The sequence below is a fragment of the Elgaria multicarinata genome, chromosome 1, assembly GCF_023053635.1.
Source record: "Elgaria multicarinata webbii isolate HBS135686 ecotype San Diego chromosome 1, rElgMul1.1.pri, whole genome shotgun sequence".
NCBI lineage: Eukaryota > Metazoa > Chordata > Lepidosauria > Squamata > Anguidae > Elgaria > Elgaria multicarinata.
Window position 1 is genome coordinate 102374306 of NC_086171.1, and position 21792 is coordinate 102396097.

The window sequence follows — 21792 nt, forward strand, 5'->3', positions numbered from 1 at the left end:
CCTGCAGTTGCTCCGCCACAACCCTCTCAAGTACCTTCCCTAAAAAAGGAGTGTTAGCAACTGGGCGGTAGTTGCCTAATACCATCAGATCCAGTGTGGGCTTCTTCAGGAGTGGTCGCACTACTGCCTCCTTAAGGACAGCAGGGACCACCCCTTCCCGGAGGGAAGCATTTATCACCCCCTGGACCCACCCAGTCAGACCCCCTCGGCTTGCTTTTATAAGCCAGGAGGGACAGGGACCGAGAGGGCAAGTGGTCGGTCGCACTGCTGCAAGCACCTTGTCTACATCATCAGGCCGCAATAACTGGAACTGATCCCACAAAATTGGGCAGATGGTGGCATCGGACACCTCAACTGGAGCTGCACTAAAAACAACGTCAAGCTCGCTGCGGAGAGAAGCGATCTTGTCCTCAAAATGTGATGCAAAAAGGTCACAGCGGGTCCTTGACGGAGCCAGGGCCCCATTTGCTGGGGAGGATGTTAGCAGCCCCCGGACCACCCAGAAGAGCTCCGCTGGACGGCTACTCGAGGACGCAATGGAGGCAGCAAAATAAGCCTTCTTTGCTGCCCGCACTGCCACGCAATAGGCACGATTATGCGCTCTACAGCGTGCTCGGTCATCTTCGCTTCGAGATTTGCGCTCCAGCCGACGTCCAGCCTGTTTCATTGACCGCAACTCCTTAGTATACCAAGGAGCAGAGCGGGCTCTACAGGACTGGAGAGGACACTCAGGTGCGATCAAGTCGATGGCCCTCCGCATCTCACCATTCCACAGTGAGGCTAGGGCCTCAGCTGGATCACCAGCTCTCTCCACTGGAAAATCCCCAAGAGCATTCAGAAATCCATTGGATTCCATCAGTCTCCTGGGGCGGACCATCCAAATGGGTCCCTCACCCTTGCAGGAGGGTAGTAACGCCGTGAGTTCAAATCTCACCAAGAAATGGTCTGACCATGACAATGGGGTTACTTGGACCCCCCCCAATCTTCAGACTACCCATCTCACAGCTTGGAGCAAAAACCAAATCAAGGGTATGCCCTGCTTTATGTGTTGGGCCAATGACAAACTGAGACAGCCCCATGGTTGTCATGGAGGCCATAAAGTCCCGAGCCGGAGCCCCAGAGACAGCCTCAGCATGAAAGTTGAAGTCGCCCAGAACCACCGTCCTGGGTTCCTCCAACACCACACTCGAGACTGCCTCCGCCAGCTCAGTCAGGGAGGATGCCGGGCAGCAGGGTGGGCGGTATACCAGCAGCATCCCCAATCTGTCTCTCTGGCCCAACACCAGGTGCAAACCTTCAAGGGCTGCTCCAAGATGGAGTGGTTTCCTGGTGATAGAGATGGAAGATCTATGAATCACGGTGACCCCCCCCACCCCGTCCCTCCAATCTGTGTTGGTGCTGCACTGAGTACCCGGATGGGCAGAGATGAGTCAGATCAACCCCACCCAGCTCACCCACCCAAGTCTCAGTAATGCACGCCAGGTCAGCCCTCTCATCCAGGATTAAATCATGAATAAGAGAGGTCTTATTGCGGACCGACCTGGCATTAAAGAGTAGCACCACAAGGAAGGAGGGCTCAGTGGATGAGCTACCAGGTACATGAGAACTAGAGAAGGAGGGTAGAAGGGGAACAGTGTGAAGACACCTGAAACCCGTTCTACGCTGATGTTGCAACCCCTTCCTCCTGCCATATCTCCTTCTGCCCCAAATCACTGGAATAGTGGCTCCCCCTCCATGTGTCCCTGCATCACGGCTTCCCAAAGACATCTTTACCTACACCACCTATGCACTCACTTACCATTCAAACCCACACTCAGTCATACAAACAACACAGTCACATTTCTCACTTGTGGTAACCAGCCACTGGTCACAGATGGACATCAGGCTACTACCAACTAAGTGATAAAGTGCTTTCCCCCGCCCCCACAATCTCCCTCTCTTAGTAACTGCTAATTCTACTACTACCTGATGTGTGGCCACACTCCTCCCCCTGGCTCTCACACAGGGGACCCTCCTGCTTCAAGTACCACAGCCTCTCACTCTGGGCAGATGAAGCAGCTATAATTGGTGAAGCCCCAACCTCTGCCTCAGGGTGGGGAGGACACAAGAAGTAATTATATCATTTCCCATGAGATCCCTGCTCTCACTCAGGGAAACTCTTCTCACACAACGTGTTGCCCCCTTCGGGGACGCCCTGACCGGGGTGGCCCGCCGCCTCGTGGCAGGGCAGTTCTTATGGTCTTCAAGCCTCAAGGTCTCAACAGGCTCGGAGACAGCACTCTTCTGCCAATTGGCTAGAGAGAACCATGGCAGTTGGCTCCACTCAGCAATCAATGGAACTGGGAGGTGGGCGGGGCAGTGGCACAAGCAGCAGGCTGCTGTGGATGGTAGAGCAGTCCTCTCCCCCAGTTCTCTTCTCTCACCAGCTCTGAAGTCTTCCCAGCCTCGTGGCAGGGCAGTTCTTATGGTCTTCAAGCCTCAAGGTCTCAACAGGCTTGGAGACAGCACCCTAACCTACCATGTTAGATGGCACTTCCTGATACATTTTGCCAGTGCAATCAATTTATTCCAGGCATTTCTTCTTCCCGTGTAGTATACGTGATGGCACTGAGGAACTTTGTGGCAATGGTTGTACCAGTGGTGGTGGTGGCAGTGATGAAGCCCTGGCATTTATTGGGATGATATGTAATATTAATTAACATTCTGCCTCCTGAGGAAAATTGTCAACTGCAGAACGTTCTCAATGACCCCACTTCATGAGTTGAACTGTGTAGCTACTTAAGCTCAAGAAATAGATTTCTCAAAAACTTAGGGATTGGAGCAGCTATTTGGGCAAGCACCTGAAAAGTTCAGTGGGAATTGGCCCTAGAAGGCATAGAAGTTATTTTATTCATTCATTTATTTATTTATTACATTTATATGCCGCCCCACAGCCAAAGCTCTCTGGGCAGTTCACAAAAAGGGAAGTTAAAGGGAAGGGAACCTGGTGTTAGGGCAGCCAAAGGAAGAAAGAGACAAGGGTGAGTGTTTCAAAATGGTCTGACGCCCTCCTTAAGAGTTGCAGCCCACAAATGGACTGCAATATGAGTGTGGGGCATTATTATTTCATTTTGTATTTATATCTCAGCTTCCTTCCATAAGGGCACTAAGGTGGCTTCCACAGTGTTCCCAGGTCAATCTCCCATCCAGGCTTAGAAGACCCAGGCTTGCTTAGCATCAGCAAGGGTACTTGTTTCATGTCTCTTCAACTGTTAGATTTATATATATATGGATTCACGCACACACACACGAAAGGAAAAATTGGAAAGGAAACTGTAGTCTTTGCGGTCGTAAATCTCTCTTTGAAGACCTACAGCTACGTTTCTGTGAAACATTCCACTGTGTAGCTCTGGTGTTTTGCACAACTTCTTGTGTTTTTTCTGCTAGCCTCCCTGCTTTTGATTCACTCCTGCTCCCCCTTACTTTCTTAAACCTTTTCTCCAGCCACCACATTGTTCCTTGCCCAAAAAATATTTTTACCTTTGGCAAAAAGACTGAAATATCAGAGATGGAAACAGTACAACTTCCTGCAGATGATAACTATTTGCAGAATTTACTTTGAATGCAAAAATTAAGTTTTCTTTGTGCCAGAGTTTGGTTTCATTGGAAATGTATATTTAGTCATGCATTGGGCCAAATCAATCTCTGATGTAACACTGAGTCAGCTAGTTAGTGGATCATCTAAAGAGTTTAAGAGATCTGTACAGAAGCATAGAAGCTAAGAAAGTTTATTGTGAACTAGGTTTATTTCTTGCTTCCGCTACAAACTCACCAGATTATTTATTATTTATTTATTTATTTATTACACTTATATACCACCCCCATAGCCAGGCCTCTCTGGGCGGTTTACAGAAATTCTAAAAAATTAAGATAAAAATAAGATAAAACACAAAACATACACACATAAAGCATTAAAAGCCATTAAAAACTAAACGTGGGTAATTAAGATGTGCTGCTATATGCCTGGGCAAAGAGGAAAGTCTTAACCTGGCGCTGGAAAGATAGCAGCATTGGCACCAGGTGAGCCTCGTCAGGGAGATCGTTCCACAGTCTGGGGGCCACCACCGAAAAGGCCCTGTCCCTCGTTGCCACACTCCGAGCCTCTCTCGGAGTAGGCACCCGGAGGAGGACCTTAGATGTTGAACGTAGTGACTGGGTATATTCACGTCGGGAGAGGCGTTCCGTCAGGTATTGTGGTCCCAAGCCGTGTAAGGCTTTATAGGTCTATAAAGCCTTACACCAGATGGCTTTGATAAGTCACTATCTCTCACCTGCACCAGTGCCTTTCCTTTGCAATATGGGGATATTAATAATGGCCTACCTTACAAGGTTATTGCATAGATCACAGAGGCAATGTGCGTGTATGAAACAATTTTCTTTAGACACCTTTTATAGATGAGCACCCTCAATAAACTGATGATTTCCAGAGATCACTGTTTTGAATCATACACATAATTTCTCAGTTTCCAAACCAGAAGATAATCTCCAAACATACCAATTATTATTCAATATGGCCATCAGAAGAAACCCTCTAAAAGCAGTTACTGTAGCTGACATTATCTATAAAATCTCTCCTCTGCTTTCATATATTAAGTTCAAAGCTACTGGTGAGTAATTTTTAGACCCTGTTTTCCTGAAACTGCTAGTGGGTTTTTAATTTTTATCAAGACCTTTTTGCCGTCTTTCTTATTTTGGTTGTACGTTTCAACAGCTGTGAACTCTTTAACCTCTCTTGTTCCAATTTTAAAATGGATGATGAGAAACAAAGCCATGCAGATCCTTGATTTTTTGTTTAAATTAGGAGGCTACGAAGAGACATAAGAGGTGTACAAAATTATGTGTGGTGTGGAAAATATGGATAAGGAGACACTTTTCTCCCTCTCTAAATACCAGAACCTGGGGTCACCCCATGAAGTTGATTGGTGGGAGATTTAGGACAGATAAAAGGAAGCACTTCTTCACACAGCGCATGATTAAACTATGGAATTCACTGCCACAAGATGCAGTGATGGCCACCTATTTGAATGGCTTTAAAAGGGGATTAAAGAAATACCTGGAGGAGAAGGCTCTCAATGGCTACTAATCCTGTTGAGTATATGCTAACTCCAGCGACAAAGGGTTCTTGGCCAACAGCTGGTTGGCAACTGTGTGAACAGAGTGCTGAACTAGATGAGCTCTTCGGCCTTTTCTACACCAGCCATTTATTCCTGAATAATATTGCAGTCATCTCTACCAGGCCACATGACATTCACCTACTCCTGCGGTGATCTTGGGCGACCACTCAGTTATTCAGGAATATGGCTGACTGCTTTTGTCACGGTTTTTTTTTTTTTTTTTTTTTTTTGGCTCTCTCGCTGCGATCCTGAAGGCCATGGCGGGTGTGCCTCCCCTTCGCGAAGCTGTTGCTGTGAGTTCCTAGCACAGTGAACAGCCAATCCCCTGTGAGGGGCGTGTGCATGGGCATCAGTGTGTTTCATTGCCGAGTGTTTCTTTTTCACACAGACATTGATACGCAGGAGCGCATCTTTGACACAGTACCTATCCCCCCCTGCACTGCTGTGTGTTTGCGCTGGTGCACATCTCGGAGCCGGTATTTTTAAAAAAATTGTGCCCTGTACCCATCTGTCCAGTCCTACTCACTTCTCCCAATACACATTCAGAACAGCCGTCACGGGGCACACGTCCTCCTGCAACGTCTCCCCTATACTTGCGGGAAACCTCCCTCGCTTGTGCCCCATGAGGGATGATCCCAGAAGCGGGAAACCTTGCAATTATCCCTCCTCCATTGCAAAAGGGCTGTAGGTGTAGATCAGCCCTTGGTCTAATTCTTCCTGGCTCTTGTTATGTTCTTATGAGAGCAATCCTATGGAGTCATAGGATCCTGCAGATGTTCTCCTCCCGCGCCATAGAGAGCTATGACTGTGAAGGAGGAGGTCTGATTGGTGATCTCTTCTGAGGTCACAACAGCAACCTCGGAAGAGGCAAGGAGGGTGGAAGGGGTGCGTGCCGAGGGGAGGGGAATTGGTTCCACAATCCTCTCCATTCCTGCCCCCAGGAAGATAAGCAATCTAGATGAGCTCAGAAGCCTGTCTAGCTAAAACTGCTAGAACATCTCCGTTTCTCCCGCCTTGCCTTGCTCTTCTGAGAACCCTCTGTCTATTGAGCGATTAATCCATAAGATTGCACTTTTAATCACAGGAACTATACATACCCAATTTTAACAAGGGGTCTCAAGGAACTATACTCCAAGAGGGCCTTTAAGGCCAGGATTGGCTCAAGGGGGAGGGAGGCAAAACTTGCGCAATTCCCTCGGAAAGGCTGATGGTGTGCCAGGGGAACTGTATAGTTTCCAGAGATCCTGGAAAGTGTACATTGCTGAGTGCTCAGCTGAGCCAGGAACAGCAGCGCTTGGCAAATCTGTGGGGTGGGCACCCCTTGAATTCTCTTTCCCCTAAAGTATAGTCAGGGGGCAGTATCCAGTACTGCCACTCTGCCTCCATTGTTTGTGTTGTTCAGGCGGGACTCACTGCTGACACAACAGGAGGTTAGACCTCCCTAGACCAAACCAGGAGATGAACCAAAACAATTGTTTTTTGAATGGGGCAGGTCATGAGGGTGCCTTTCTGCTGCCTCTGCTAGCCTGTTCTCATCTTGAAATGAGCATTATTGCTCATTTTGGGTTACTTTAGGAAGGCTAGCTTCCCATTGCATAAGTGGTGGGTCCTGCTGGCACGTTGGAATTATTGGACACTGCCCAAGCAAGGTATGAGGGTGAAAAGCTTAAAATTAATTTACAACCTGTTGTTGAGATCAGCAATTGGAGCCTGCTGGGGCTAATTCCAGCCCCTGAATGTGTGATGTTTCACCCCCAAAATGCCAACACAGAGGCAAAAAGGGTGGGTGGGTGAATGGAATAGCAGATGCAGCAGTGGACTTTGACAGCCAAGATTTCTCACCCCTCCTTTAAAAAAAAGGGGGGGATTAAAAAAAACCCAAGAACTTGCTATTCAGTACTTTATTAGCTTTTGAATTAGCTTCTGCTTCTAAAAAGACAGTCTGGATATTAGGAAAAAAGGAGGCAAGTCTGAAAAGCATTTAAAGGGATACTTGACCAAAATTAATGAAAGGCTGTCAGTGGCTTGGAAGGGGGGGGGGGCTACAGGAGAACTTATGAGTAAGTCACGTAGTTCTAATTGGGTGGCTCAATACCCTCCCCCCACCCCACTCCTCTAGTTAATCCATTTGGGCAGACACAACTAGGATTGGGCAGCGGATTAGAGTTAAATAAAGTGTCCTTTTTGCTTATTTTTTTTAAAATAAAAACGAAGCAGAAGTAAACCTGCTTTAGTTACCATTTCTACATTTGGCAATTGAGCAGGAAATATCTTGGCAAAGCCTCTTAGCTGTGAGACCTGCTCTTCTTATACCTTGTTCTGGAGATACTGCTAATGTGACAGGGAAGTTGAAATCAGGAAGGCAGCTGCTAGTGGGAGCTGGACCCCCCACCCATGAAAACGTAAGAACTGTGCCAGATCAGACCAAGGGTCCACCTAGTCCAGCATTCTGTTCACACAGCGGCCAACCAGCTGCCTACGGGAAACCCGCAAGCACAACATGAGTGCAACAGCACCCTCCTGCCCATGTTCCCCAGACACTAGTATACATAGGCATGTTGCCCCTGATATTGGAAGTAACATATAACCAGCAGGTCAAGTAGCCATTGATAGCCTTCTCCTAGAGGTCACACTTAAGTCACACTGAAGTTTGCACCAGATGGCATACCGGAAATATGCCAGTGTTTGAGGGCCAGGGTGTAAGAATCTGGGTGGATTTAGACAACACTTCTCCTCCATCCCCAACAATGTTCTGACTCCGGGTTCAGAGTTCAGATTCTGGAGAATCTTAGCTCTCAGGATTTTTAATAAAAGGAAAAAAAATTCTAAGCCCTGTGTCTGGGAAAATATGCTTGAAAATGTTTGCTTGGTGTAGCATGCAGCCATATTTCCAGTTTTTATTTCCCTAATTACATGTGCGTATGGCAGGGGTAGAAAATCCTTACAGGGGACACAGTGCTGCAGAGCGGGGAGGCTTATCTCTCCCCTCCTCAGCATGAGCAGAGCGAAAACCCCTTCTTTTGCGATGCTAGAATGCACAGGAGAAAAGATTCCGTTGGCAGCAAGAGGGACTTTTCAGCTGCACATGGGATGGATGAACCTGTTGATTCTGGTTTCCTCTTTTGGTTTCTTATTTTTCCACACTTAAGTTTGTTTTGTCCTATTTCCGTATCAAATTGATTAAAAAAAAAAACCTACACATTTGCATGAGCATTTCTCTTAATATATGCATTTGGGTGTTGTTTTCCTGAATATATACATTTTTTTACCAAGCAATTTCCCCTAATATAATGCATTTTGCTACAGAATTTTCACTAATACATACGCATTTTTGGCACACTTTTCTCTAATATCTGCAGTTTTGTGTATATATATGAGTAGAGAATTGCACTGCAAACTTCAAAGAAGTGCGCATTTCAGAGGATAACTGAGTTTTGGTTTGTATACTAGTTCAAAAATGAAATTGGCTAAGTTCACATTACCTGTGAACCCTCCCTCTCTCTGAAATTATTAACTACTTTCCATCTCCTATGTATGTGTGCAATTTTGGCTTCATTTGTGGTGGGCTAAGTACAGATATATCCCCCCTCCCCCCCCACACACGAAAGGACACCTGCCCCTGTGCACCTGTAATTAGGTAAGGAAAAAACTGATATGAAGCGGCATATTATGTAGGAAGTGAATATCTTGTGTGGGCTAAACACAGTATCTGAGTATGTAGTCAGTGGGCGTTAGCTGAAAACCACTCATGACAAATATTCAACCACACAGGTGGTAGTGATGGTGCTATTACTACTGATGCCGACTAATTCCATTTTCCAACCTTGTGTACTTTGTCTTTTTAGCCTGTGTCTCATCTTTGTTTATGCATTGTGCTTGACACCAGCACTGTATTGGATTTTTGATTAATGAGAGGAACTTTGGTAGAAGTTTCACATTACTCCAGTCCTTTTACAACTTCATTGGCTGCCAGTCCAGGTCTGGGCCCAATTCAAAGTGCTGGTATTGACATTCAAAGCCCTAAACGGTTTGGGGCCAGAAGGAACGCCTCCTCCCATATGTACCTGCCCGGACCTTAAGATCATCCACAGGGGCCCTTCTCCGTGAGCCCCTGCCAAAGGAAGTGAGGCAGGTGGCTACTAGGAGGAAGGCATTCTCTGCTGTGGCACCCCGGCTGTGGAATGAACTCCCCAGAGAGGTCTGCCTGGCGCCTACACTGTACTCCTTTCGTCGCCAGCTGAAGACCTTTTTATTCCCTCAGTATTTTAACACTTAATTTTAACTTAAATTTAAATTTTACTGTTCTAACTCTGTATTTTAATCTTATATCAATTTTGCTGTGTGGTTTTATCCTGGTTGTGCTTTTGATACTGTATTTTGTATTTGTGTTTTTAACCTGTTGGTAGTTTTATTATGGTTTTAATTTTTGTGAACCGCCCAGAGAGCTTTGGCTATAGGGCGGTATAAAAATGTAATAAATAAATAAATAAAGATTGACGAGGAGGATAAAAATGTAATAAATAAATGGCCTGAGGGAGATGACCGCAAGGGGTGAGAACAGAGGGCTACAAAAAGCTATTGTGGGTCACTACTACCAGGCCACTAGCTAAACACCAGTGCTGTAAATCAGTGATAGGGAAGTGGCAGCCAGAGCTTCCCATCTGGTTCCTGGCATAATGCCTGATCCCAAGACACGCAGCACTCTTACTACTCATCTTGCTACTATTCACATTGGGGAAAGGAAAGGAAGGAAAGGAACCTCTCATGCAAGCACTGAGTCATTACTGACTCTTGGAGGGATGCCAGCTTTCGCTGGCGTTTTCTTGGCAGGCCTTATAGCAGGGTGGTTTGCCGTTGCCTTCCCCGGCCGTTATTCTCTTTCCCCCAGCTAGCTGGGTACTCATTTTACCGACCTCGGGAGGATGGAAGGCTGAGTCGACCCAAGCCGGCTGCCTAAAACCAGCTTCCGCTGGGATCGAACTCAGGCCATGGGGAGAGTTTCGGCTGCAGAAACTGCTGCTTTACCACTCTGCGCCACACGAGGCTCTTCACATTGGGGAAGAGAGCGTTAAATATCCCTTCGCCCGTGTCTTAGCTCACATGGGACACATGGAGCCATTGTTGCAGATCATTGTACACTTGTTCAATTTAAAATACGGCTCCTGTTAAAAGAAATTAGTTGCTGGACAAGGCTCTAAGTTAAGGGCAGCTTTTACATTGCTGTTCCATTATTTAAACAATCTATAGAAATTAGGAGTGGACTTTTTCTCTTTTCTCAGAAAGAAATCCTGTTGACCTGTAACTCTGGACAGTGGGACAGATCTGTGAGTTGCGACCCCATCGACTGCCATTTTCCAGACCAATCACATGTGCTTTACGCAGAGTTCTCCTGCCCTAAAGGGACCACCTTCCAGAAGCGGTGCTTCTTCTCCTGCATTAAGCCAGCGAAGCTTCAAGGTATGCTAGCATCACTTGGTGAGCATTCTCCCTCTAGGCACCGTTGGATGAGCATAATATCCTATATTTACATCTGAATTTGTGCCTCTTCCTACAACGATTGGTGAATGAGCTTGACATGTATTTGCACATATCTCTGTAGGGGAGGGGAGGAAGTTTCCTATTTGAATGTTACGTTCAAGTTGTACAGCTTGTGCAGTTGTATGGCTGTTCACAGGCCTGTCGCTTTTGTAGTCAACAGTGGCTAAAATATATATTTCAAAACAAAATAAGAGATGCCTTGAGGAAGACTAATTTACGTATGTACTCAAAATTAGAACCAGCCCCCTGGTATTACATGATTAGATTCATGAATACAAGTGCTATATAACAAACTTTACAAAATTTCCTATCACAGTTCTAATGCTTTATCACTTTCAACAGATAGACTTTATAATTCTAGATGGTCATTAAAGGGAAATTATAATTAATTAATTAATTAATTATATAGCACCATCAGTGTAAATTATATTATTCTAAGGATTTGTATTCGTGTGGAGGATGTAGTGAAGGATTCTCCCCCCTCCCAACTATTTTTTGAGTTGCCCTATTGATAAAGAAGATAACATGCAGAGACAGGTAACTAGCTAACTGATTCCATTGTCGTACTGCTCTAACAGTCAGGAAGTTTTTCCTGATGTCCAGCTGGAATCTGGCTTCCTTTAACTTCAGCCAAATACTTAAAAGGTTGTCACACAGAGGAGGGCCAGGATCTCTTCTCGATCCTCCCAGAGTGCAGGACACGGAATAACAGGCTCAAGTTAAAGGAAGCCATATTCCAGCTGGACATCAGAAAAAACTTCCTGTCTGTTAGAGCAGTACAACAATGGAATCAGTTACCTAGGGAGGTTGTGGGCTCTCCCACACTAGAGGCCTTCAAGAGGCAGCTGGACAACCATCTGTCAGGGATGCTTTAGGGTGGATTCCTGCATTGAGCAGGGGGTTGGACTCGATGGCCTTGTAGGCCCCTTCCAACTCTGCTATTCTATGATTCTATGAACGTGGCTCTTGCAAGATAAAAAGCTGCATCTTGTGCTCCCAAAGCAGCGTGGAGAAGGGAGTTGAGGGCAGAGAAAAGATCAGGCCGGGGTAGAATGGAGCCTATGGGCTACTAGTTGGCTATCCCTGACTTATATAATTCTGTCCCGTATTCTGAATGGGCTCTGCTTCTCTCTAACTCTCTTGCTCGGAGTCAGGAATGAGTCAGTGGCTTACCTGCTTAGAGGATGGACTCTGGTCATTCCCAGAAGCTTACTGCAAGCTGGAGTGTAACACACCACGTCTGGTTGCCAATGCGAAGCTTTTGGAACAGCGCTGCCTGCAAGGGAATCACGACGTGGGTTCTGTCTGCCGCTACAAGTGTAAGCCTGGGTATCACGTAGCAGAAACTGCAGAGGAAAAGCCCAGGAAGTGAGTAAGACAATAATTTTCTGTCTCCCTTTGATATTTTCCCTGTTGTCTCTTCTCTCTCAGCGTCAGCCCTTCGATGTAGCTGGAGCACTGGCTGTAATTGTCTTTACCACTGTAAGATACACACTTTGCCAATAGATTGCTTGGAGGAGACAAAAATGGCTGGCTAAGATTGTCCTTTTGAAATGCAGCATCTTTCTTATTCCTTGTGAAGGCATGTATGGGACAACCTCACATATCTTTCTCTGCCTGAAGTGTGTGTTAAAGCAAACCCACTGAACTCATGTGGTACATCTGCAAGAGATCCACATATTCAAGAGATCCATCTAATCATTGACTCCTCACAGAGAGAGCAAGGTTTCCCTGCTGAAGGGTCAAGTAAAGTTGGTGTACAAGGAGCAAGACCAGCAGGCATGGCAGGAGTGTGGAAAGTTTGGACTGCCAGTGACTGTTGGGTATGTTTTGTAGAGAGGGGAGGTGGAAGGTAAAATAAGCCATGACTTAGACAGGATGACACCTGGAATGACGGGCAAATGAAATTACTACAAGGCTGCTTAGGAGGAGTCTGGAGTCAAAAGCCAGTTAATTCTGAAAAAGTCCGGCCTTTACATCCCAAACATGTTCTGGGAAGAACTCTCTAGTGAATCTGTGTCTCTCCTGGTCTTCTGAAAAAGATGCATCTTTGTGTGCAGGCTTCTGCACCTTAAGGCTTGTTAAGTGTATTTGGTATTAAATTTTATGAATTGATAATTGTATTATATGGATATTTTTGTTAGACTTGAAAGCTGCCTTGAATGCAAGGAGAGTCTGGGGCAATAAAGAAAGAAATACTCCTAGATTTAAAAGGTTTATAGACAGAGCTGCATATACTCTGCATAACAAGTTCAAATTTCTTGGCAAGGAAGGTCAAATTCTGTTTCAGGAATAGTATGTCCAGAGGGGCAGCCATATTAGTCTGTTGCAACAAAAACAACAAAGAGTATTGTGGCACCTTTAAGACATGGGCCATAGCTAGACCTAAGGTTTATCCCTGGATCGTCCAGGGGTCAAACCTATTCATCTAGGTGACACACAGGGGATCCAATGCTCAGGCAGGGGCGAACCCTGGATGATCCCAGGATAAACCTTAGGTCTAGCTGTGGCCATGGTTGGCTTGGGTTGAAGGTGGAGGGGAATTGTAAAGAGGGAATTGAAATATGGAAAGTACAGACAGTGATAATTATCTTATTTAAAGTGGCCATTCATAAAACATTTGGATGGTAACACAGAACTGGTAAGTAGGTCTCTGTTTTCATTCTGCTGCCAGCTGATTAGAGAAAAGCACTGCTTCTGCAGTGCTAAATGTCCCTAGACTGGAAAACAACAGAATGCAAAGCAGAACATTCAGGTGATTGCAGATGTACAGAATTTGAGTGAGCCCACGGTGGAATTGCATTCAACCTATTTCTGACAGATGTTCAACCTTCTCTTAATAAGAGAGTTCAGGGAAAAGGCCATTATTTATAATTGCAGCTGAAGAAGCTACACACAATACTAAATGTCTGACATGTGTGACAATTGTGAAGCCACATTCTTCCCTCAGGAGCATTTTTTAAAAAACGAACAAACAAACTGTTTAGTGCCAGTGTTTAATTGGACAACTTGCAAGGTGCTTGATGAAAATAATACCCTATTTCTTCGATTCTAAGACACACTCCCCCCCCCCCCATAAACATCTCTAAAAATGGGGTGCATCTTAGAATCACGGGTGTGTCTTAGGGTGTTTTTTTCTGTTGGTGGTACTGAAATTAGTGTGCGTCTTACAATCGATGGTGTCTTACAATCGAGGAAATACGGTAATAAAAAGATGGGCAGCCTACATGAAGCATGGAAATAGGAGAAAAGAGGAAATTTGTGTTGGATTCACAAACAAGTATGTGTATTTGAAGAGCAAAGGTGGGAGAAACCAGACTGAGCCAATGACGGGGGAAATGGACCAGAGTTTGTAGAGAAGTGTGTGTGTGTGAACCCTTAAATTCTTCCTCCAGCTTGACCAGTATCCTTGAGTCTTCACCAGATATTCCCCACATAGAGTGTGAAACTTGCTTTTTCAAATAAAAAGAGCTTTCTCCTTTTCCCTTTCTGTAAACGTAGCCCTTTGTTGACATTCACCCTTATTTTGATGGTGAGTGCTAACCTTTTGCTTTTAAATATCTACCGTATTCCTTCGATTCTAAGACGCCATCGATTCTAAGGCGCACCCCATTTTTAGAGATGTTAATTTGGGGAAAAAAGGGCATCTTAGAATCAAAGAAATACGGTAGTTTGTTTCCTGTCAAAACCTGCCTGAATTTCCTGTCTGTGTCTGCCCTCCATCTCGGAGTTTTGTTTCTGCTGCAAAGCAAAACCCCGCCGCCCTCCCTGCACAGACGCAGGACGAAGCCAGAGCCCTTCTGCCACCCTCCTGCTTCCTCCCCGCTGAGCCCAGGGTCGCGGCAGGAAGGAGCTGCAGGGGCTGCGGGCAGGAGGGAGCCGGCCGAGGGGCAGCCTGAAAGGTTTGGGGGTCCTGAGCACAGAGGGGGAGACGAACCCCGAAAGGCCTCCAGCCGCTCTCCGCTGCATCCAGGGCGGGAAATGCCAGAGTTTGGTTTCACGCCTAAGAAGGGAGGGAGAAGGGGCGGGGAAGACGCGAATGGCTCCGTTTCCTTTATTGACTCGGAGTGACTTCTGCGCCGCCTCAGGCAAAAGATCCTCCTAAGTGCCGCCACCCCCCCCAAACCCTCATATAGGGGGGCGGATTCAGTCGTTAACCCTCGTTGGAGCTCAGAGGTTAAAGCAGCCGCAGGTTTCCAGGAAGGAAAAGCAACACCCCTGCAGAGGAACTTAACCACCAGGACTAAATAGCTTTGGATAGCCTTCTCCTCAGAGGATTTATCAAACCCGCTTTGGAGCCATCCAAATCGGTGACGGGACGTACTAAAACAAAGGACAATACCGTATTTCTTCGATTCTAAGACGCCATCGATTCTAAGACGCAGTCCATTTTTAGAGCTGTTAATTTAGGGAAAAAAGTGCGTCTTAGAATCGAAGAAATACGGTATTCAAAATGCTTTTGTGCTTCGAGTAAGGGAATAAGTAACAGCAAGTCTGCCCACAATGCGCTCTGCACATGATAATTGCAGTTTCCCCTTGACGGTATGAGAATGCTATCACAGATCCATCCCCATGATCTCCTCAACCCATTCTGCGAGCATCATTCTATTAATGCTGAATTTCCTCTGGTTAGTTTGTTTAAGTTATTTCCTTTTTACTGCTGTGAATGCAATTACACAAAGATTTGTTTCTAAATGTGTGTACATTACTGCCGCCTAATCTTGTGATTAGGTGCTCTGCAATTCCCTAATGATCACAGCGATAACTAATTACAAAAAGGTGGAATGTAATTAGGCAATAACCATGCATTGCAGTTATAGGATTGCAGTAGGGTTGCTGATAAAGTTTCTGAGTCTTTGACTTCTCCCCGACAGGCAAAAATTCTGTAGGCACAGCAGTGTATTCCATGTTGATAAAGGTTGCACCTGTTGAACTTCTTCCTGCCACTCAGCACAGATCCTTTGCCTGGATAAACTCTCTAATACAGTGGTCTTCCACTGGTTCAGACCCAAGATCCAACTTGGACTCCCAAACTGCGACATGGGACCTACTTTCACAGTTTTTACCTTGCCCAACATGGCAGCAACAGTTCTGCCGTGACCCATCCATCTGGCCTGATCTCACAACCTACTTTTGGGTTGTGACCCACCAGTTGAAGACCACTGCTCTAATAGGTAGGACTGAAAGACGATATTGGGAAGTGTGTGTGATGCTTCTATACAGTGAGTTAGGCCATTACATCATATAGCCCAGTAAGGTCTACTCCAAGGTCCCCCACTTCCAGATCACCATCTCCATGTCCAGTTGTGAAAACCAGGTCAAGAGTGTGCAACACACTACATGTGTTGGGCCGATGACATGTTGGGACAGTCCCATGGTTGTCATGGAGACCATGAAATCCTGAGCCGCCCTGGATAAGGCACCCTCGGCATGAATGTTGACATCCCCCAGAACCAACAGTCTGGGGGATCTCAACAGTGCAGCCGAGACCACCTCCATCAGCTCACCTAGGGAGTCTGTTGAGCAGCAGGGTGGGCGGTACACCAACAGAATCCCTAATCTGTCCCGCTGACCCAACACAAGGTGCAAACACTCCAGACCAGTAGTCACATGGACAGGGAGCCTGCAGAGGGAGATAGAATTCCTATAGACCACAGCAACCCCCACTCCCCGGCCCTCAGGTCTACCCTGATGCTGAACCAGGTACCCCGGTGGGCATAGCTGGGAGAGACTGACTCCTCCCTGCTGACCCACCCAGGTCTCGGTTATACATGCCAGATCGGCTGCCTCATCCACAGTTAAGTCGTGGATGAGGGAGATCTTATTATGCACCGATCTGGCATTTAAGAGCAGCATCAGGAGGCCCAAGGGCTGGCTGATAGAGCAACCAACAAACCTGTGGGTGCAAGGAGGACCGGAACATGGCACAGCCATTAATTGTCTGGGCCGCGTTCCCCTTACCTGGCACATCCTCCTCACAACACCATATCTCCCTCTACCCGTCACTACACTAATTGGGGGGCCCTCAGATCCCCCCTTCCGGCTCTGTATCCTCCCTCCCAGGCACATATTTTCAGAAACCCCAGAAAAGAGCAACAACAACAGACAGACAGGCAGGAAGGCAGCTCTCCTCTCCCTGGAAGGTGCAGATGTTCCTTTCTTCACATTGTGCCCAGCTGGGCTGCAGGCTGCCTTGGGTCTTTCAGTGGAGAGGGTGGGCATAACACTCTCCAATTCTTCTCCCAAAGCAAGATGACTAGCTTCCTGCCCACGGCGGAGAGCCTCAGGCCGAGAGCCCTTTTGCTCTCGCCCTTTGGCTCGCGCCTCCCGAGCTCTCCAGGCTAAAATACCTGCACAGATGGGTGGGGCAAACAAACAGTCAGCTGGAGCAGCAGGCCACACCTCCCATCACTCTTCCAGCCCAACACATAACTCACAGCACATTATTTTATATTGAAATCCTTCTCCATCTAACCCCTTTCTCCACATAGTTTGGAGGAAGGTGGTTTTTATCCCTTGCCTCAGGCGTATCAAGCGGTGGTGCTTGGCTTGAGCAGGGAGTAGCCTCGGCCGGGTCTGGTGTTCAGAGCCTGTGTCGTGACACCGCCCTCCAGGGACTTGAGAGGAAGTGATAGAAAAGTCTGTTCTGGTATTTTCAACCCAGGTCGAGCTCAGTCCTCACGTGGAATGTAAGTGAGACCTCTCTAGAGTCCTTGCTGTTACTTATCTTTTCTTTGCAAGAGTATCTGAGAGGAAGAACACATTTTGTCTTTTGGAATGTTATGACATTACTGAATGCCCACTAACTTTTTTCTTACAAATCTCAGAGGTCTACATGTATATTATTCTAGTAATTCTGACAGCAACAGCTACAGTGGAGTGGTTACTGTAGCTGATTTGTGCAAATTTCCATGAAAGTTAAAATCAGTCAGTAACATTAAACATGCACAAATCTCCATGAAGGTGTGTGTGGGGGAAGCATTAGCAGAGTATCAGAGTAGCTGCTGAGGTTGTGTCGCAAAGGATACATACTGGGAGTGGACACGAGGACTAAGCAGGAAACAAGCCGCCAGTCACTGGAGAGCACCTGTCAAAAGTAATGCAGGTTACTGAGCAAACAACCAATGCACAGTAGCTTATTGTCAGGGTGGCTTATCGTGACATGTGAATTCACACCCAGTCTCTTAGCCACTCCACTCTTAAAACTCTTATCAGTCCTTTTCCATGGCTATTGCAATTCATGAGTAGAATTAACACAGGAACATTAAAAAAAAATCTCATTGTGAGTAAGGCAGGCTGAAGATCTGCATTGTTGGGATGGCAATATGAGTTGTGTTGTGAAATTTAGCGTATCCATCACAATTCTTACTCCGACCCCCACCCCAGGGGAGGGGAATTTTCAGACTGCTGTTAGGCTCCAATTCTATACACACTAGCTGTACCCGGCATAACATATGCCGTTGTAGCATATCTTAAAGTTTATTAATTAAATATCACATTTCATTCACAGCAGGCAAGCGGCCTCCCACCTGGACACCAAGGGCCCCGGCCGTGCCTCGCTCATGCTCCGGACTGTGGCGCTGCCCCCTTCATGGTGGGGAGCAAAGAGGCAGAAAGGGGGGTTGGATTACCTTGGAAAGCCCAGAGCCAGAAGGACTGGAGGGGGGCGTGGGGTGCTTGGAGGCCACCAATATAGCATCGTCTGGCAGACCTGGGGGGCAGGGAGGTCGGAAGGAGGGGGAGCAGGTGTTCCCCTCTCCCCAGGGTTCCTGTCAGCCTTGGGCCGTCTGCCCAGCCTTCATGAGGTTAGGCTGGGGCCTCGGCTTGCAGCAGGTGACCAGCCTCCCACCTGGCCACCAAGGGCCCTGGCCGTGCTCGCTCATGCTCCGGACCATGGCGCTGCCCCCTTCGTGGAGGGGTGGAGCGAAGAGGCAGAAAGGGGGGTAGGATTACCTTGGAAAGCCCGGAGGAGTCGGGTGAGGGGCTTAGCAACCTGTATCAGCTGATGTTGCACGTTGTTTCTGTTGCTTAGCAACCTGTATCAGCTGAAGCCATTCTAGAATTCCTGAAGGCAAAGTGGGCGAGGCAAAACGGTAACGTACCTAAGTGTTTTATATATTACACTGCACACAGCAGTGTGCAGTGTGTTAAGGATTAAGAGTACATACAGCATTCCACCGTGTTAAAGGCCATTATTGGGGGGTGGGACTTGGAAGTAGGCCCCATTTAAGCATAGTGGGATTTGCTTCTGAGGAAACATGCGTAGGATCTGGTTGTGAATTCTTGAAAGGATAAATTTGTTTGTAGCCCTTAGGATTCTGGATATAAGCTTTGAGGAATAAAAGCAGCCTTTGATCAATAGGTCAGAAATTAAGGGCCACTGAGGTCTTTGCTCTTTAGCCCTGTGTCCCACCACATGGAATCGTTTCTTCATCCTTACAGTGATTATTCAGCAATACCCTGAATGTCCCATCCATCATTCTCCTTTCTCTATTCTAATTAATATATATATATATATATATATATATATATATATATTCCACATTCTTTTAGAAAATGGTTAAAAATCAGGATAGAATTTAAGTGAATTCATACTAATTTGCCTTATTTATAAGTGACAGAGTTTCAGCTCTCAAACTGTTTTCTTTTTAAATATACAATTCTAGATTCCCAATGGCATTAGATACTTTTCGAAACAATATTGTTTCTGGCTAGATAGGGTGGCTACAATTACAAGATGGTTTGCATGAATAAAATTTGTGTTATTTGTTGTCTTGGCAAGTTGGCAGAATTTAGCATTCTTGTAGCAAACGTTGACTTTCTGTGTGTAGTAAGCTTGCTTTCAGCTATGCTTTTGAGCTTGCTTTTCTAAATTCTGGTGTGCAGCAGGTGAGGAGGAGGAGGTCATCCACCCTGCCCGTCAGGACTAGGCCTGTCCAGCAGTCATGCCTGAGCCGTGGTGCTATACTCTGGTCCCCAGGAGGAGAGAAAATGCTGCAAGGGGACACTCTAGGCATTTGCTGGTGCTCTCTCTTCTGGCCCAGACTCCTATTGGAGCTGCTGCCATTTTCCTGTGGCAGCTGGTATTTACCACTGGTGGAATTCTGGTGAACAAAAACAGGCGAAGGGCAATGGTGCAATGCTCTATTTGTGAAATCGGAGGTGCTGAACCTGAACAAGAACCTGAACTGCTCACAGGCTGTTCAGTACCATCAAAAAGCTTCTGTCTGCATCTCTTTCCCCTCAAAAGCCTATCCTCACTCTCACGCTCTCTCCTTCCCTTTCTTGGTGAGGATGACAATGATGTCTGATCCCTCCATATCCCCACTTCCCTCAGTGGGTCCCACATTATCCAAACAGTGCAGTAGATTGATCAGAAAAGAGTAAAAGGAGGTGGATTTGGGGAAGAGAAATGGAAATAATCAACAGGGTGGGAGCTGGAAACCCTTCAGAAAGGCCACTGCGGGTGGATGAGGATGTTGCTCGGATCTTCAAGAGTGTAGCTTGGCAGGAGGCCACCGAACATTAACTAGAAATGTATGCAGCCCTGTTCATATTTTTGCACCAAAATAATTCCAGAGTCTGTGCCAAATAAACCTTTTTTTTTCTTTTCTTTTTTGGCCTTGTAAACTGAAAAAGCTGCACTCCAGCTAAATTATATATTTAAAAAAACATCATCATGTTAGCGTGTTTTTGCAAAGTAAACTTACTAATTTCTGTGTGAGTTATTTTAACATGCTTGGGGTTGTTGGATTATAACCCTGAGTTCCTACCGATACCTTTCAAAGTTACAAGGGCAGTGGGAAATTATTCATCCACCGCGCCTCTTGCCCTATCTTTCCTTCCCTGCCTGTTGCCTCTTACAGCCAAAAAGGTTTTACTGTTAGACTGTGGATGAGTAAGAACTACCTACCTTCAGTGGAGACCTTCCCTGGAGTTTTTGCTTGAGTTCTCCACAGGCAGGTACCTCTGCTGCATCTCTGCATTTATTTATTTATTTAAGCATTTTTATCCCGCCATTCAGCCAAAAAAAGGCTCTCATGGCGGCTTACAAAAATATTTCTTGACAGTCCCTGCCCACAGGCTTACAATCTAAAAGAGATGACACAAAATGAAAGGGGATTGGGAGGGAGGAGGAGGAGGGGGAAAAGAAAAGCAAATTCAGGCACCACATTCTTAGCTTCAAAGTTCAGCAGTGACAGTTGACAATTGGCAGCAGTAGCGAGGGGGCTCTCAGCTGGAGCTGGACCCAGGCATGATGGAGAGGTGCCTGGCTGCTGCTTCCTCCCCCACTGGTGGCCTCTGCAGAGACAGTTGGTAGCAGGAGGGAGGGGGCTCTCAGCTGGAGCTGGACCCAGGCCTGATGGAGAGGTGCCTGGCTGCTGCTTCCTCCCCCACTGGTGGCCTCTGCAGAGACAGTTGGTAGCAGGAGAGAGGGGGCTCTCAGCTGGAGCTGGACCCAGGCACGACGGAGAGGTGCCTGGCTGCTGCTTCCTCCCCCACAGCATTGGAACTGGTAGAGTCATCCAAGCTTGATAAATGCAGAAATGAAGTAGAATTATCTATTGTCAGTGGATGCTAATTGGAAGGAGACAAGGGCAGAGCAGTGTGTCATGCATAGACCCTCAGGATCAGGCTGCCTCAATTCTGTTTCTAGAAAGCCACTATGGAACAGTGAGTATGGCTATTCTTCTTCTCTCGCTGGAATGGCTAGACATCACAATTGTTACCCTGCCCTTTCTCTCAACTGGGAACGCTGTTAACAGTCATTGAGGCATGATTTTTTTTTTTAAGTTCAATGTTGTGGCCAAATGCACATATACAAGGGCTCAAGTCAGGCCACACTAAATCAAGGTTTGTACTGATCATAGTTTAGAACCAAAACCATGGTTTGAACTTTCAGTTATAGAGACAAACCATGTCTTTTATAGCTGCTTATCTGCTTCCATTTCCCCCAACATCTCAACATGGGTGCTTCCAGACAAGTCTTCTATTGTACAGTCACACACCTCGTTCATGGAATAGTAGACTGGTGAAACATGTTAACACATTTTACACATGGGGCTGTTTACGCCTAACAACAACCCATCGGGTTAAAAAC

The 21792-nt window shown here is 46.5% G+C and overlaps 1 protein-coding gene across 1 annotated transcript in view; it reads left to right on the top strand.

The window, feature by feature from the left end:
- PAPPA2 (pappalysin 2) overlaps positions 1 to 21792 on the top strand; it is a 180756-nt gene that overhangs the window by 110513 nt on the left and 48451 nt on the right. The window contains exons 15-16 of the mRNA XM_063130342.1: positions 10433 to 10610; positions 11846 to 12059. Coding sequence (XP_062986412.1) covers positions 10433 to 10610; positions 11846 to 12059 — 392 coding nt within the window. The remainder of the gene's footprint in view (positions 1 to 10432; positions 10611 to 11845; positions 12060 to 21792) is intronic.